This window comes from Tachysurus vachellii, chromosome 10 (genome assembly GCF_030014155.1).
Source record: "Tachysurus vachellii isolate PV-2020 chromosome 10, HZAU_Pvac_v1, whole genome shotgun sequence".
NCBI lineage: Eukaryota > Metazoa > Chordata > Actinopteri > Siluriformes > Bagridae > Tachysurus > Tachysurus vachellii.
Genome location: NC_083469.1, coordinates 22,757,823 through 22,772,792, shown reverse-complemented (window position 1 = coordinate 22,772,792; position 14,970 = coordinate 22,757,823). Strand labels below are relative to the sequence as shown.

Below are 14,970 nucleotides of genomic sequence, written 5' to 3'. Positions count from 1 at the left end.
CATTCTATTTTGTTACCTTCCCTTTACTGTCTGCCTGCAAATATTACATCATATAAGGAGCCAGTTTAACAGATGCAATAGTGACAAAAGCCAGTGTGTTTCTAAATCCTCGTTAGCTATCAAAATTTAAAATAATAAAGCTTAATTTGTTATTGTGATCTGTGTAAACAAAGCACCGATTTCAGTTGCAGACACACTCACCTGAGGAAAAAACATACCTGATGCAGGATGGTATAGCGTTCCCTAAAGAGCTCAGCCTTATCTCTAGCTTGGCTGCACACACTAGGAATTGAATGGCTGGTCATGTTAATACTGTGAGAGAGAGGAAAAACAAATCAGCCACTATGATGCATACTTTACCACAATTAACTTGTCATTGTGGTAAAAACAGATTCTATTAACAATACATTGAGTAATTACTAAATAATAATAAAATAATAAATAGTTTAAAAGAAAATCAGTAGAAAAAATACTGTAAGTAGTTGCTTACGGGACAAATTTCTTCCTTTCTGTGCTGTATATAAATCTAGGCACATCAAAAGCTCCAATGATGTTAAAAACGTTGTCTCTAGAAACAAAAGACCAACTGTTATGGTTGATGGACTGAGTGTTTGAGGTAAAAATGTAACATGTTATTTCTTACATAGTTTCATCACATGACTGACTGCAGTCCTGCACAGCAGTCTCAGCTACAGAGAGCTCAATCATGCTAGAGGACACTGTTAAATGGATAAATATTTGGGGGATATTATTAGTTTGTCCATTCATAAATGCAGTTGTTACTTGTGAATAATTTTATTACAGGGTTGTTTTTCGACTCCATCCAGAATCCGCTCAATGACATCCTCGAGATCCACTTCACTAACAGCCTCCAACACCTCCACCAGATATCTGCTGGCTTCACTGTAAACAACATCAGATCATCCATTTAATGACTAATGGCACTGTAAACAACATCAGATCATCCATTTAATGACTAATGTCACTGTAAACAACATCAGATCATCCATTTAATGACTAATGTCACTGTAAACGACATCAGATCATCCATTTAATGACTAATGTCACTGTAAACAACACCAGATCATCCATTTAATGACTAATGTCACTGTAAACGACATCAGATCATCCATTTAATGACTAATGTCACTGTAAACGACATCAGATCATCCATTTAATGACTAATGTCACTGTAAACGACATCAGATCATCCATTTAATGACTAATGTCACTGTAAACATTAGATCATCCATTTAATGACTAATGTCACTGTAAACGACATCAGATCATCCATTTAATGACTAATGTCACTGTAAACATTAGATCATCCATTTAATGACTAATGTCACTGTAAACATTAGATCATCCATTTAATGACTAATGTCACTGTAAACAACATCAGATCATCCATTTAATGACTAATGTCACTGTAAACGACATCAGATCATCCATTTAATGACTAATGTCACTGTAAACGACATCAGATCATCCATTTAATGACTAATGTCACTGTAAACGACATCAGATCATCCATTTAATGACTAATGTCACTGTAAACGACACCAGATCATCCATTTAATGACTAATGTCACTGTAAACATTAGATCATCCATTTAATGACTAATGTCACTGTAAACGACATCAGATCATCCATTTAATGACTAATGTCACTGTAAACGACATCAGATCATCCATTTAATGACTAATGTCACTGTAAACGACATCAGATCATCCATTTAATGACTAATGTCACTGTAAACAACATCAGATCATCCATTTAATGACTAATGTCACTGTAAACAACATCAGATCATCCATTTAATGACTAATGTCACTGTAAACATTAGATCATCCATTTAATGACTAGTGTCACTGTAAACAACATCAGATCATCCATTTAATGACTAATGTCACTGTAAACGACATCAGATCATCCATTTAATGACTAATGTCACTGTAAACAACATCAGATCATCCATTTAATGACTAATGTCACTGTAAACATTAGATCATCCATTTAATGACTAATGTCACTGTAAACATTAGATCATCCATTTAATGACTAATGTCACTGTAAACGACATCAGATCATCCATTTAATGACTAATGTCACTGTAAACGACACCAGATCATCCATTTAATGACTAGTGTCACTGTAAACAACATCAGATCATCAGTACAATGTTTACAGTCATTTAGCTACATGTAAATTATCCTCAGTTATTAACAGCTTGACCTTGTTTATATAGTACATCAATTAAAATGGAAACATACGGTCGCAACATTAAGCCTCGCATCTTGAAAGCGGCTGTAACTTTTGTTTTTAGTCTCCGTGCGTCCATTTTTCATCGCTTGGCGCTAAATTTCCATTTCCGCTTCTGTGCTTGTCAACTTCCTGTAATAAAAAAAAATCCTCCATAAAATACTTCAAAATAAAGGCCCCATAGAGTTTAGTTTACAGCACAAAAACGAGTTTGTTTTATTTAAAATATTGTAAAACGTTGCCATTAGAATATTCTATTTAAATATGTTTTATTTTATTTTATTTTATTTTATTTTATTTATAGATATAAATAATAAAAATATATCAACCACAGAACAGAGTAAATATCTCTTATTATTATTGCTATCTTGTACTTTCCACGCCTTTCTGCTGTTTTCGTCAGTTGCAGTTTAATCATTACCAAACATTTAGAAGTTTGTTTGTTTGTTTGTTTGTTTATATAAATATTCTCTAAAAACAATGGCAGCGTCAAATGCCGAACTTGTGCCGCGAGAAAGAAGTGGACACACGGCCGTGGTCTCAGAAAACACTTTATTTGTGTGGGGAGGTTATGTGGTAAGAGATTTTAATATACAATATATTATTTGCCTACAAGTCCAGTGCAAATAAATACCCAGATTACAAACACTCATGTTGACATTTAATGATCCTTTGTTGCTGCCTCATTAAGGAACGACATTTTACAAATTGTGGAAACAAAACATTTTTCTAGCATTCAAGAAATATACATGTTCATTCATATTCTCTACCTGAAAAGATATAGCACAAAATACTGATTTATTGTCGTACTGAACACAGACATAAACATCTTTATAACGGTGCTGGGTATTTTCCTCATTAAACAATATAAAAATGAACTTGCAAAAATTATTCAAGGTAAAAAATTGTCATTTGCTTTAAAAAAAAAAAAGTGTTACATGTTTAGTTGGGACAAAGGCCTCTATATTAACTATAACATCACTCTAGGTATGTGCTTTTATTTGTCGAAACACATAAAATATATATATTTTTTCTCATTCTGTGTATCATTGTTGAATGAGGAAAAGTGTAACATAAATTTGTTCCCATTTTTCTGTATTTTTAAGTCAGCAGCTGATCTTGAAGTTTTCCTCCCAAACAATGAGATCTGGTTGTATGACCTGGACACTGGGTTATGGTATTATTTATAATATTATTTATAATACTATGTTATAATATTATACATTGAGGGTTTTCATGTGTGCATACTGTATTTATATGCAGTAATGAGTATAATACTTTTTAAATCACTGTTATGATTAAAATACGCACAGAGAACAATTGATGCCAAACATTTATAGGAAAAACGCATTAAAATGATCTAATGCTTTTTTTTTCAGGAATAGGTGTGACATGAGTGGTGAAGTTCCACCACCTATGTCAGGTACCTGTGGTTGCAATCTAAATGGAATCATGTATATATTTGGTGGTTGCAGTGATGATGGTCAGACCAATGAGGTAATCCTATAGTGTCAATCATACTTAAGGATTAAACTATATACACTATGTGGACATCTCACAATCACACCCATATATTGACCTTCCACAAACTGTTGCTACAGTGTTGGAGGCATCAACTGTCATACAGTTTGATATCCCTTGACTCAAATTAAGAGACCACTTCCAGCATAAAAAAATCTGGCTGTTGAAGCTTCAAAAGGGAATCATATTAATGGCCTTGGATTTGGAATGGGATATTCGAAAAGCACATGTGGGTGTGATGATCGGGTGTCCACAATCCTTTGGCCAAATAGTGTACTTGCCTTCTAAATGATGTGTGTTTTTGTTCTAGCATTATTCTGTCAATCTCCACAATGGGAATTATGCATGGAAGAAGCTGAGACATTGTGCAGGGTTACTGCCGACACCCCGTGACAAGCTTTCCTGTTGGGTTCACAAAGGAAGGTAGGAGCACATAGTTAATAGGACTAGACCTGGGGTCGGCAACCCGCGGCTCCGGAGCCGCAAGTGGCTCCTTCATCCCTCTGCTGCGGCTCCCTGTAGATTTGGAAAATAAATATTTAATTGAAATTTATTTTACTTTAGTTAATTAGTTTTGTTTTTTTTAAATGTAATTCTAAATTCTAAGATTATGATGCTCTTGTAACATTTGAATAAACCATGTTTAATTTATTTGTCGCTCAAAATATGCGTCATAACTGCCGACTTGTGAAATCCGACACACAGAAGCAGACGCATTTTTGGTTTGCTGCAGCCTGCAAGTTAAAATTTTGATGTCATGAATACGAAGAGGACTCAATTAGACATTGAACATTTTATTTGAAAGTAACCTTCAACCCAGCGTCTTTTTTGTTAGGGTTAGTTCAAACTGTTCAAAATATTTTTGTTTGCCTCCAGAAATAAAATTTCGTTTACTCGGTAGCAGTTCATTGATTTCCTAAATGCAACACACTACAGTTTTTTCTATACTTTCCATAAAGGTAAAAAATGATATATGCGGTGTTATCTTCATTTTAGATGTCAAAAGGGTTTTGTGGCTCCCTGTGTTTTTTTTTTCTGTGGGAAATGGGTCCAATGGCTCTTTGAGTGTTTCAGGTTGCACTTTATTAGGACCACTGTACTAATACTAAAAGGACCTCCCTTTGCTCTCAAAATTGCTTCAGTTGTTCATGACATGGATTCCACAAGAATTTCCCTTTAAGATTGTGTTCCACATTAACGTGATTTCATCACACAGGTAATGCAGATTGTTGCAGTTGTACATTCATGCTGCAAATTTTAAATTCTACCACATCCCAAACATAATGATATTAATTAATGAATAATTTAATCATGTTAATGTGAAGGCCACTGAAGAACATTAAACTCATTGTTATGTTCCTGAAACAAGTTTGAGACTTTGTGACAGTGTGTTTTTATGCTGGAAGGAACCATTAGTAGTGTGGTAATTGTAATAGTAAATAATGAATAATTAGTATTAACAGGCTCCAAATGTGTCAGTTAAACACTACTCACATCAATACACCACCAGCCTGGACCATTGACACAATGGAGTTTGAGTCCATGGATCTGTGCTGTTCTTGCCAAATTATGACCATATGACCCTACCATGTGTACCTTAGTAGAAAGATTCATTAGACAAGGTTATGTTTTTTATATTCTTTAGTGTTCCAGTTTTAGTGAGCCTGCTGACACAGCTGGAGCTGTGGTTGACTGCAGCAGTCTCTGGAGTGCCCAATGGCTCTCAGCCTGTTCCTGCATGAAGGCTTTGAAGAGCCATTGCTGATCATGCACAGGCTAAGTAAGTTGGTGGCTGTTTAGTTTGGTGGAAGATGACTATCACGTGTAGAACAAAGAGGCAGAGGATCCAAATGCAGGATAAAGACGAGACGAGACGAGAAACACAATCACTCGCAAATGCAAGCCATAAATGAACAACCGTAAAGAACATGGCAAACAAACAGTGTTAAATACAAGTGGGGAACCAATGACAAACAAGAACAAGAACACATGACTAGGAACAACCAATGACATGACACATAAACCAGGCAGGAGGACATGGGGCAAGGGAAGCAAGACACAAGAAACAGATATTAAAATATTAAAATTACGAACAATTATTAAAAATTAATTATTATTAACAGTTATTAAAATAAAAGACATAGAAAAACAGAACAAAACACATGTTACATGTGTTACAGGGCTCTGGCATGGCAGCCATCTTGGCAGAGGCATGACGTGAGCAGGCTTTGACGTGGCAGGCATGGTGTGAGCAGGCTTTGGCGTGGCAGGCATGGTGTGAGCAGGCTTAAAATTAGTGCCACTTTCTTCCTCTGTGACACCAACAGTAAAAGTAGACCCACTCAACCGCAACGCAAATCCTACCTACAATACAGTGGTGGCATTAGCTGTGATATTTCATAGCGGAATATATCCTTGAGAGCTGAATCATTAAAATCTATTTTAGAGCTTAGTTCACAGAATACTGCCACAAAGACCAAAGACACAGTTGGTTACACTGGTGGTTATGAGTCGCAAGAGAATCTCATGCGTTATATACCAACCCCCCTCCTCTACATCCACAGCACAACGACCATGCCCACACTACAAAAATATCAACTACTATATCTGATGTCACACCTAATATGTACAGGAAAGTTTAATTTTTCATGAAAATCATAATAATAAAATTATACGTCATGCCTAGTTAGATATTCCACTTAAACGCTGTTTCCAGTGTATCAGTGTCATCCGTTGTGTCTTTTTCAGGATTATTTACTTTGGTGGATATGGTCATAAGCTTCGCAGTGAAATCACCAACCCTGGCACTTTTGTTGTGGATGAAACTTCTTGGGTAATTTATCAGCGCATTTATTTTAGGCAAATAAAAACTTTGTTGTTAGCATCGCATTTTCTTTCTTCAAGGCTGAAGACATCTTATGGGGCTGGAACAGTGAAGTTCATGTGTTTGACTCAGATTCAAAATGTTGGACACAACCACAAACTTTTGTAAGAAATTTGTATACTTCTAAACATTGATAATTTATGCAATTTATAGGCATTTATTAATTTTATTAATTTCATTACTTTATTTACAATTATATCAAATAAGGAGTAATCAGTGTTTTCTTAAACTTAGCAATACACTGGAAGTCACTTTAAACATGATTCTTCACTTTAAAAATTATTCTTACTTGATGTAGGGGCATGCCCCTGCCCCGAGGGCTGCCCATGCCAGTGCCACCATAGGTAATAAAGGGTATGTCTGTGGAGGACGAATAATGGTAGGTCCCCTTTGATACAATATTATTATTAAAACTTTTTGCTGCTTAATGCCTTTATGATATATATATATATATATATATATATATATATATATATATATATATATATATATATATATATATATATATATATCTCACATTTTGCATTCTTTGTGGATCAGTAAACTTCTTTTTATAATATTTAATTATTCTTTTTATAACATAATTGTCACTGTATATTTTATATTCAGTATTTATTTCCTGCATTTATTAGACCTGTTTTCTGTCTAAATATGAGTTTCAAAAAATTAAGAAATGCTAAACTTACATTAATTTTACAGAATGTTGTTATGAATGTAATCTTGACAGGAGACAAGAATATGTGACCTTCATTGTCTGGATTTAAATACATGGATGTGGTATGAAATGTAAGAAATCATACAATCTATATGGATCTTATTTCATATATTCACTCACTTATATACTGTAGCTGTGATTCCTATCTATGTTCCTTTGTGTTTTTTTGTCCAGCTATTACAAACGATATATACTTTATATCTAAAAGTAGGTGGAAACCTGACCATCACACCAATATGTGTTGTTGAGTGTCCCGTTCCAAAACCATAGCCATTAATATGCAGTTGGTTTCCCCTTTCTGCTATAAAAGTTTCCACTCTCCTGGGATGACTAAACTAAACTATAAGAAGGCCTGGCATGCAATCAGAGTTCCAATTTTTCCCAAAGGTGTTTAGTGGAATAGAAGTCAGGGCTTTGTGCCCTGCCACCTTGGCAAACTATGCCTTTATGGACAGTGCACTGTGCTACAGCATGCAAAAACGTCATCTTGGGAAGCACATTTAGGTGTGATGTTCCATCTTGTTTTGGCCATATATTGTACTTTATGTTTTTGCATTGTTTTAGTGTTCTAACCAGCACACTTCCTTTGGGCCGATCATGGCATACACTAAATGCAGTTTCAGAGACAACGCTCTTTCTCTTTGGTGGACTTAGTGTGGATTGCACACCCATGAGTGAGTTGGTCCTTTAAAGACCAATATATCATCACTTGCATTTACATTTACTTAATTCAGTTCCATCCTAGTTCACTGTTGTTACCAGTTTGCACACTTGAGTCAGATTTATGTCAATACACATAATTCTGTAATATGTCAAGAGTAAAAAGCACCTTTTGAAACCTAACAATAATCAGCTAGAATGATCATTTAATGCAAATAGTTAATGCAGTAATAGCTGACCTTCCACTGTAATGTTCATGTTAGATAATATAATACAGAATATAATAATGTAATCATGCAATTGGTGTCAAATTCTGAGCATGAGTGTCGTAGGTATAATAAAATACATGAAATGCACTTAGATTAGATTAGATACATAAGTTGTAAATACCTTGTATATGACTGCCCCAGTGGTCACTTTGTTCCAGAATCTATCCGCAATATTTTCATGTGACCTGCAATTTAGGAAGTTGATGGTCTTAACACTTTATCCTGCCATTGAATAGAAGTAGGATCCATGTATGTTGGGGAAAAAAATGGTAACTCTATTGGATTAAAAATAAAGCTGATCTCTAAATTGGTACCACATTCTAATAGAAGGCAGTGTCACTGGACTAGCTGTAAAGCCAGATGCTTTGATAGGTAGGGAAGAGGATAGTAAAGCAATAAAAATTTGACTGAATACAAGATTGAGCAACCAAACTGCAATTCTCACATTTAATTTCTGGTTAATTAGATCAGTATGTTATGTATAAGAGCAGCCCAATAATATAACTGAAAATCTAATATGTGTCTCTGAAGTAACATTCTGGCAATGCTAGGGATCATTCTGTTCCAAAAAAGAGGAGAGATTGTCTGATCCAATTACCTACAAAGACTTGTGGATAGAAACAAATGGAGGCACTGAAACAAAAAGACAAAAATCTAGGTAGAATATTAATTTTTACTAATTACTAATTAATTCTTCTAATCAGTTACATAATTTATAATATAATTTAATTTGATCAAGGAACAACATTTGCAGAGAGAAGGTGTTCAGCTTAAGTAATGGTAAGGAGCTCAAACTTAGTTTGTAGGTCCTGTCGGCACTCTAACATTTGTGAATATGATCTGTTTGCTATCAAATAATCAGTCTTTAAAATACTTGAAGTGACTCATGTTTTATTCCTTTTACTCACAAATGCTGAATAGGTATGCTTTTATTATCAGTGTTTGAGATGAAATTATTAATAATTAATTAATAAGTTGTCATCAGATAACAGAAGATAATTATAGGAAATCTCCATGGTGAACTAAGGGGTGCAAATAAAGAGAATTCTTTAGAAGGAGGATAACAGAATCAGATAAATGTCACAGTTTACAGATTTGAAAGATCAATAAATATTGATAACACAGTTTAAATGTAAACCAAATATTGACTTATGACTGCCTAAGAAGGGAAGCCTTTGGAATAATTTATTCATGAAATCAGAGTAATCAAAATGTGAGAATTGAACATTTGTCTATTAATTAAAACTGCAACCCCTCTGGCTTTAGAAATAAAATTAGAATGGGAAACTTCCCCTTCCCATGAACACCTTAGACTAAGATGAACATGATTCCTCAAGTGTGCTTGTTGGAGCAATAAAAAAAAACCCTACAGTATATCAGAGATGTTTTAGATGACTAAATACCTTAGATATTTTTTTTACTAGGCTACCCAAACGTTTAATGTTCCAAGTAATAAACCTATTAGGGGTACAACTATGGTCAGTTAAATCACCTGATACCTTGTTCATTAACAGTACTACCTATAGTTGAGGAACAGTTATGTTCACCTGCCTTCCGATAGAATGGAGGAGGAAAGCAAGGGGAAAACATAAAAACCCAATGATCTCAGCCTACCCTCAAAGTACCCTACAATGAACAGCAACCCATGGAAACAGGAGTTCTTATGACTGGAGAACCCAAATCTCCCACAACCCCCAAAATTATAATGTCCTTAATTTTAACCTGCCGCTGCTTCCTAGTTTGACGTACGATATCCACACAGTCTGAATAATAGTGCAGCCCTGCCACAATTGCCCATAGTTGTTCCCCTGTCTTGGGTTTAGGATGCAGATCATTGCATTTAGAGCCAATTAGCAGAGATATTGTAATAAACCTCTAAATAAAAAGTACCTCAAAATAAGTAAAAACACTGCTTGTTAAAGAAAAGGTCCATAAATATACAGAGTAATTATATTTTGCCGGAACCTCTGAGATATTCCATACTAATCCATAGTAAACCAAGCCAAACATCTACCTTAATTAATTTATTTTTTTTAACAAATGTCATTTTAGGTATTATTTGAAACAGTATTTACTAGTAATGTTTGTTTACAGCTCAGAATTATAGAGAAATGTTATGGATAGTTAGCCAGGAGTATTACGGTGTTTGCACCAAATAATTGTCTTCACACCAGTTACACTTCTTTTTAGGTGATGGTTGGATTTTTGATCTGAAGACAAATCAATGGGCAGAAATTAAGCATTCAAACATGGATAAACCACGGTAGGAAAAACTGAAAACCTGACTGTCAGAAATTAGCTCCCAATGTTTTGTCATTTTTCACCCTCCAAACTATCTAACCCACATAATGTTTTTTATTCACTTTGCTGCAGTTACTGGATATTTAATACTTAAAAATACAGGTATTAATGCTGGGTCGGACATTTTCTGTAAAACAAAGTCAGTTGTGTTATTGGTGTTCCTGCTTCAGTGGCAATTCTTTTAAGTTTCTCTCTTTTTTCTCAGGCTATGGCACACTGCTTGTGTGGGAGGGAAATCAGATGTTATTGTCTTTGGAGGAAGTCATGATTATATTCTTTTAGTGGACTCTGTAAGTCAAATGCACTGCATCACTTGAGATAACATATTTCAGCATTATTTAATACTCATGATCGTAAATGTTAAAAAGCCAAATCGGCATCATATTTGCTGTTAGATTTGACTACTGAAGAAATGTTATGCTTTTGAACATTCTTTATAGGGTCATTGCAATGACATTCTTGTGTTCCAAACCCAGCCTTACTCATTAATACGGTAAGAATCATAAATTTGTGTCCTGCCAATGCTGAAGGGAGAGATAACTGTCAATAAATATTTTCACTAACCCACTACTGGAGTACTTCGCTGTATTTTGTACTTTAATACTATAAGTAATTTACAAGCTAATTATCAAGTATGAGCAAGGCTTTAATTAAATTTTTTATCATAAATCACATTTAGAAGGCCTTATTGATGTATAACCAAAATGAAAATTTGTAGAAAAAAAAAAGTCTTAGAAAACTGCACAAGGCAAAATCCAGGCCTGGGCCATAGTCATAAAAATTCTTAGTGCAAATAGTTGCTACAAAATTCTAAGAGACTTTTTAGGAATGTGGGCGATAAATGTACAGTATGTGTTTAATTAGGGCTAAATAGGTCAAATTAAGTGAAAACTTATAATAGAACATATTTAAAAGTTCTCATATTTACACCATTATCCAGAGAAAATGACATTTTATCTCATTTTTATTCTCATTTAACTAGGGGTTAAGGTCCTTTCTCAAGGGCCTTGCTGAAGGGTTCAGCAGCAGATACATGGTCAACCTGGGATTCAAACTCACAATCATCCAATCAGTGGTCCTCATCTTAAACTACCATGTCCATTTTAAAGAATGTATAATCTAGTAATGGGGTCAGCCCCAACTCATCCCAAATGTTTTTGTCTTTCCTTGCTCAGAGTTGCACTGAAATTGGTCCCGAATCACTCTTTAACTAAGATTCCTATGTAGATATTTTTAAGCTAAATTAGGAGTTCTCTGAGATGATTCTTAGAACTTTAATGAATAATAAATGTAATGTAACTGTTGTTTTATTTTGAAATGTTGTTTGTCACATGTAACTAAACACATGTAATATTATGTTCCGTTATATTATTACAGGTTATGTGAGGACTTCATTGCAAGCAATGCCAAAATGTTTCAGTCCGAGCTTGCAGGTTTACCACATAAATTAATGTACAGTATGCAGAAGAGGATAACCTTTTTCAGATCCATAAAAAAATCACAGAATGTCATCAAACCACTTGAGTAATTTTGTCTGGAAAGACGAGATGATGTGTAGAACATGTCTATGATGTATATGTCTATGATGAATATGTAGAAAATGTGTAAATTTGGGTAAGGTCTAGTAAATAATGTTAACTTCTTTTGAGGAAGTTTAACATATCGCCACTGTCAGGCGGAATCCTCGTATCTCCAAAACCGGTATTTTTCAGGAAATTAAAAAAACGCCGTACCTTATCTGCAATGCACAGGGTTTAGTCTGCGTTGCATTGGATTGTCTTGCGCTAAATTCCTGTCCTCAGACGAGCACCAGAACTAGCGGGGGTCAAGATTTTTTTTTCTTTGAGCCCAGTGTTTTGAAGACATTTACCTCAGAAGACGTGTTGATTCGTTGCGACTCTTCTTGAGGAGAAATATGCCGCAAATCGGAGTGAGGAAGAGGTGGACAGTTGAAGTGTCCAATGGAGTTATGAGATTTGCGCTCAAGCTATTTTCAAGACTTTAGATTGGTTAATAACTTGTAAAAATAACAGACCCACGTGGGGACTGACCAATAGCATCGATATGTGAAAAAATATGAAATTGACCAAATTTGGACATACAAATTTCCAAAAAAAAGTTTCCGCCCGACAGCGACGATATAGAGCTCTACTTCATTGCACTCTGTTGATTATCACAAGGAGAGAGGGGAAAAAACTTTCTGAAATAAAAATATATTATTTTGTGTGAATTTACATGATATTAGAGAATATATATTGCAAATTAAGTTTTTTGCAAATTAGGTTTTGATTACTTACTTGCTTGGTTCAAACCAGTTTGTTTTGCATTAATGTGACTAATGTTATTAATTAAATTATTAATGTGTAAAAAGTTATTGATCCTCTGCACACTGACTTTTTACATAGAGTTAAAAATGGGCCTTAAATATAAAAAAAAAACCCTCAGTACAGGGTTTTGTGCACTCACACCGTGATGGCACTGTGATGATGAAATACGTTTAGGCTTCTTAGACAACAGATAGTCAGCGTCATAGCATTTGCGCAATTTGGCTAAACATTAAAATACATCTGCGAGTAAAGATTTAGCAATTTCACATACAAGAGGTTATTATACTTAGAGGTTTTCATTCATTCATTCATTCATCTTCTACCGCTTATCCGAACTACCTCGGGTCACGGGGAGCCTGTGCCTATCTCAGGCGTCATCGGGCATCAAGGCAGGATACACCCTGGACGGAGTGCCAACCCATCGCAGTACTTAGAGGTTTTCAGAAGCAGAAAATCCATTTAAACACATCTATGCTTTAAAATGAGAACTGTTCATTTCCCCTTTAAGTTACATCAGTTTTTCTTACCTTGAGGGCATGCATGTCTTTTTGATACTCTCTGTCCCTTTATTTTGGTAACAGGGAGAATATTAAGTTGTCTGTTACTCTAATGGCAAACTGGGAATCGAAGTAATCTGACAAAAGGTCCTTGGTTTCTTCTAGAAGCCAGAACACGAATGCAAAACAAAAACCAAACAAACCTCACTTTTGTAAGAATACTATTTAGATTATGTATACAAAGGTTCTTATCAAGATAGGTCCCAATTAAGTTTGCTGTAATGTTTATATTTTATAGAGTCTTTTCCAACCTCAGTCTGGCTCTGAATGACAGCATCCTTAGTTCCGCGATTCATTGACATGAAATATGCAATTTTTTGCAGTCTACAGCACATCTCTTATCAGTTAAAAATGATTGTCTGCCAATATTAAACACAAGCATAAAAATATCAACATTATTGACCCTTTTTTATTATTATTATTATTTAAGGGTTTTTGTTGTTTTCTTGATATTCATTCATTCATTCATCTTCTACCGCTTATCCGAGCTACCTCGGGTCACGGGGAGCCTGTGCCTATCTCATCGGGCATCAAGGCAGGATACACTCTGGACGGAGTGCCAACCCATCACAGGGCACACACACACTCTCATTCACTCACGCAATCACACACTACGGACAATTTTCCAGAGATGCCAATCAACCTACCATGCATGTCTTTGGACCAGGGGAGGAAACCGGAGTACCCGGAGGAAACCCCCAAGGCACAGGGAGAACATGCAAACTCCACACACACACAAGACGGAGGTGGGAATCGAACCCTGACCCTGGAGGTGTGAGGCGAACGTGCTAACCACTAAGCCACCGTGCCCCCTTCTTGATATTCAGTTTGATTTAATCATTTTCAGATGTTCTGTCTCCCATCTGAATAATCTTTTTATAAATCTGCAAAACAAACGACTCTTTGCCTCTTACACGGGAGTATGTAAAGGTTTAATTACAGAAATTTTTACCATATAAACTTGATGATATTCTTGGTTGAATAATGTTTTTAATCTATTTATTTTGATATGATGTGACCTCTATACAAGCCTCTTTAAATTTACTGTTACAGAAATTATGCTATTTACAACTAACTAACAAATGCATTAATATCAATTATACACAGATCTGCTGTCTCAAATAAGCTTTGCATAAGTAAAGAAACAGAATAAAAATTTTGTTTAAAATTAAGTTACTATATGTCTCTAATTTTCCCTGATAAGCAAACCAGAGGTGATGGTAGCAAGGAAAAACTCTGAGATGATATGAGGAAGAAACACCAATGAGACTCCAAACAGGGGTAGGTTGTCAGGATTGATGAAGAATCTATGGAAGCAATCAGACAAGGAACTCCGAAAGAAAAAAGCTCTGCCCCAGCTGCGACCTTTATTGTTTGAATATTTCTGAAACGAAAGAAGGCTACCTTAGTGATATTATCTACATGAGCTTCAAATGTGTTTATGTATTTTACTAAAGTATTTATTATTTTACA

General features: G+C 35.0%; 2 protein-coding genes across 2 annotated transcripts in view; one reads left to right on the top strand and one right to left on the bottom strand.

The window, feature by feature from the left end:
- The window catches only part of pole2 (polymerase (DNA directed), epsilon 2), a 10,572-nt gene extending 8,174 nt beyond the window's left edge, over window positions 1–2,398 (bottom strand). Inside the window, exons 1-5 of the mRNA XM_060880332.1 lie at window positions 2,275–2,398; window positions 803–903; window positions 644–719; window positions 491–568; window positions 219–312 (exon numbers count right to left, since the gene is read on the bottom strand). Of these exons, the coding sequence (XP_060736315.1) occupies window positions 219–312; window positions 491–568; window positions 644–719; window positions 803–903; window positions 2,275–2,342 (417 nt within the window). The 5' untranslated portion in view covers window positions 2,343–2,398. The remainder of the gene's footprint in view (window positions 1–218; window positions 313–490; window positions 569–643; window positions 720–802; window positions 904–2,274) is intronic.
- A 229-nt stretch (window positions 2,399–2,627) lies between these two features.
- Window positions 2,628–13,010, top strand: LOC132852853 (kelch domain-containing protein 1). The gene is made up of 13 exons (XM_060880333.1): window positions 2,628–2,839; window positions 3,370–3,440; window positions 3,643–3,760; window positions 4,095–4,207; window positions 6,533–6,617; window positions 6,689–6,772; window positions 6,967–7,047; window positions 7,396–7,454; window positions 7,948–8,057; window positions 10,503–10,575; window positions 10,819–10,903; window positions 11,054–11,106; window positions 11,991–13,010. Exons 1-13 carry the CDS (start codon window positions 2,744–2,746, stop codon window positions 12,139–12,141), a joined length of 1,179 nt encoding a protein of 392 aa, XP_060736316.1. The 5' UTR covers window positions 2,628–2,743; the 3' UTR covers window positions 12,142–13,010.
- The last annotated feature ends 1,960 nt before the right edge of the window (window positions 13,011–14,970 follow it).

Excerpts from the sequence above, each read along its gene's own strand:
- LOC132852853 (XM_060880333.1), top strand. The coding sequence starts at position 2,744 with ATGGCAGCGTCAAATGCCGAACTTGTGCCGCGAGAAAGAAGTGGACAC. Across the intron at positions 3,761-4,094 it reads ATGATGGTCAGACCAATGAG|CATTATTCTGTCAATCTCCA; the intron begins GTAATCCTATAG and ends TTTTTGTTCTAG. Across the intron at positions 10,904-11,053 it reads ATATTCTTTTAGTGGACTCT|GGTCATTGCAATGACATTCT; the intron begins GTAAGTCAAATG and ends CATTCTTTATAG.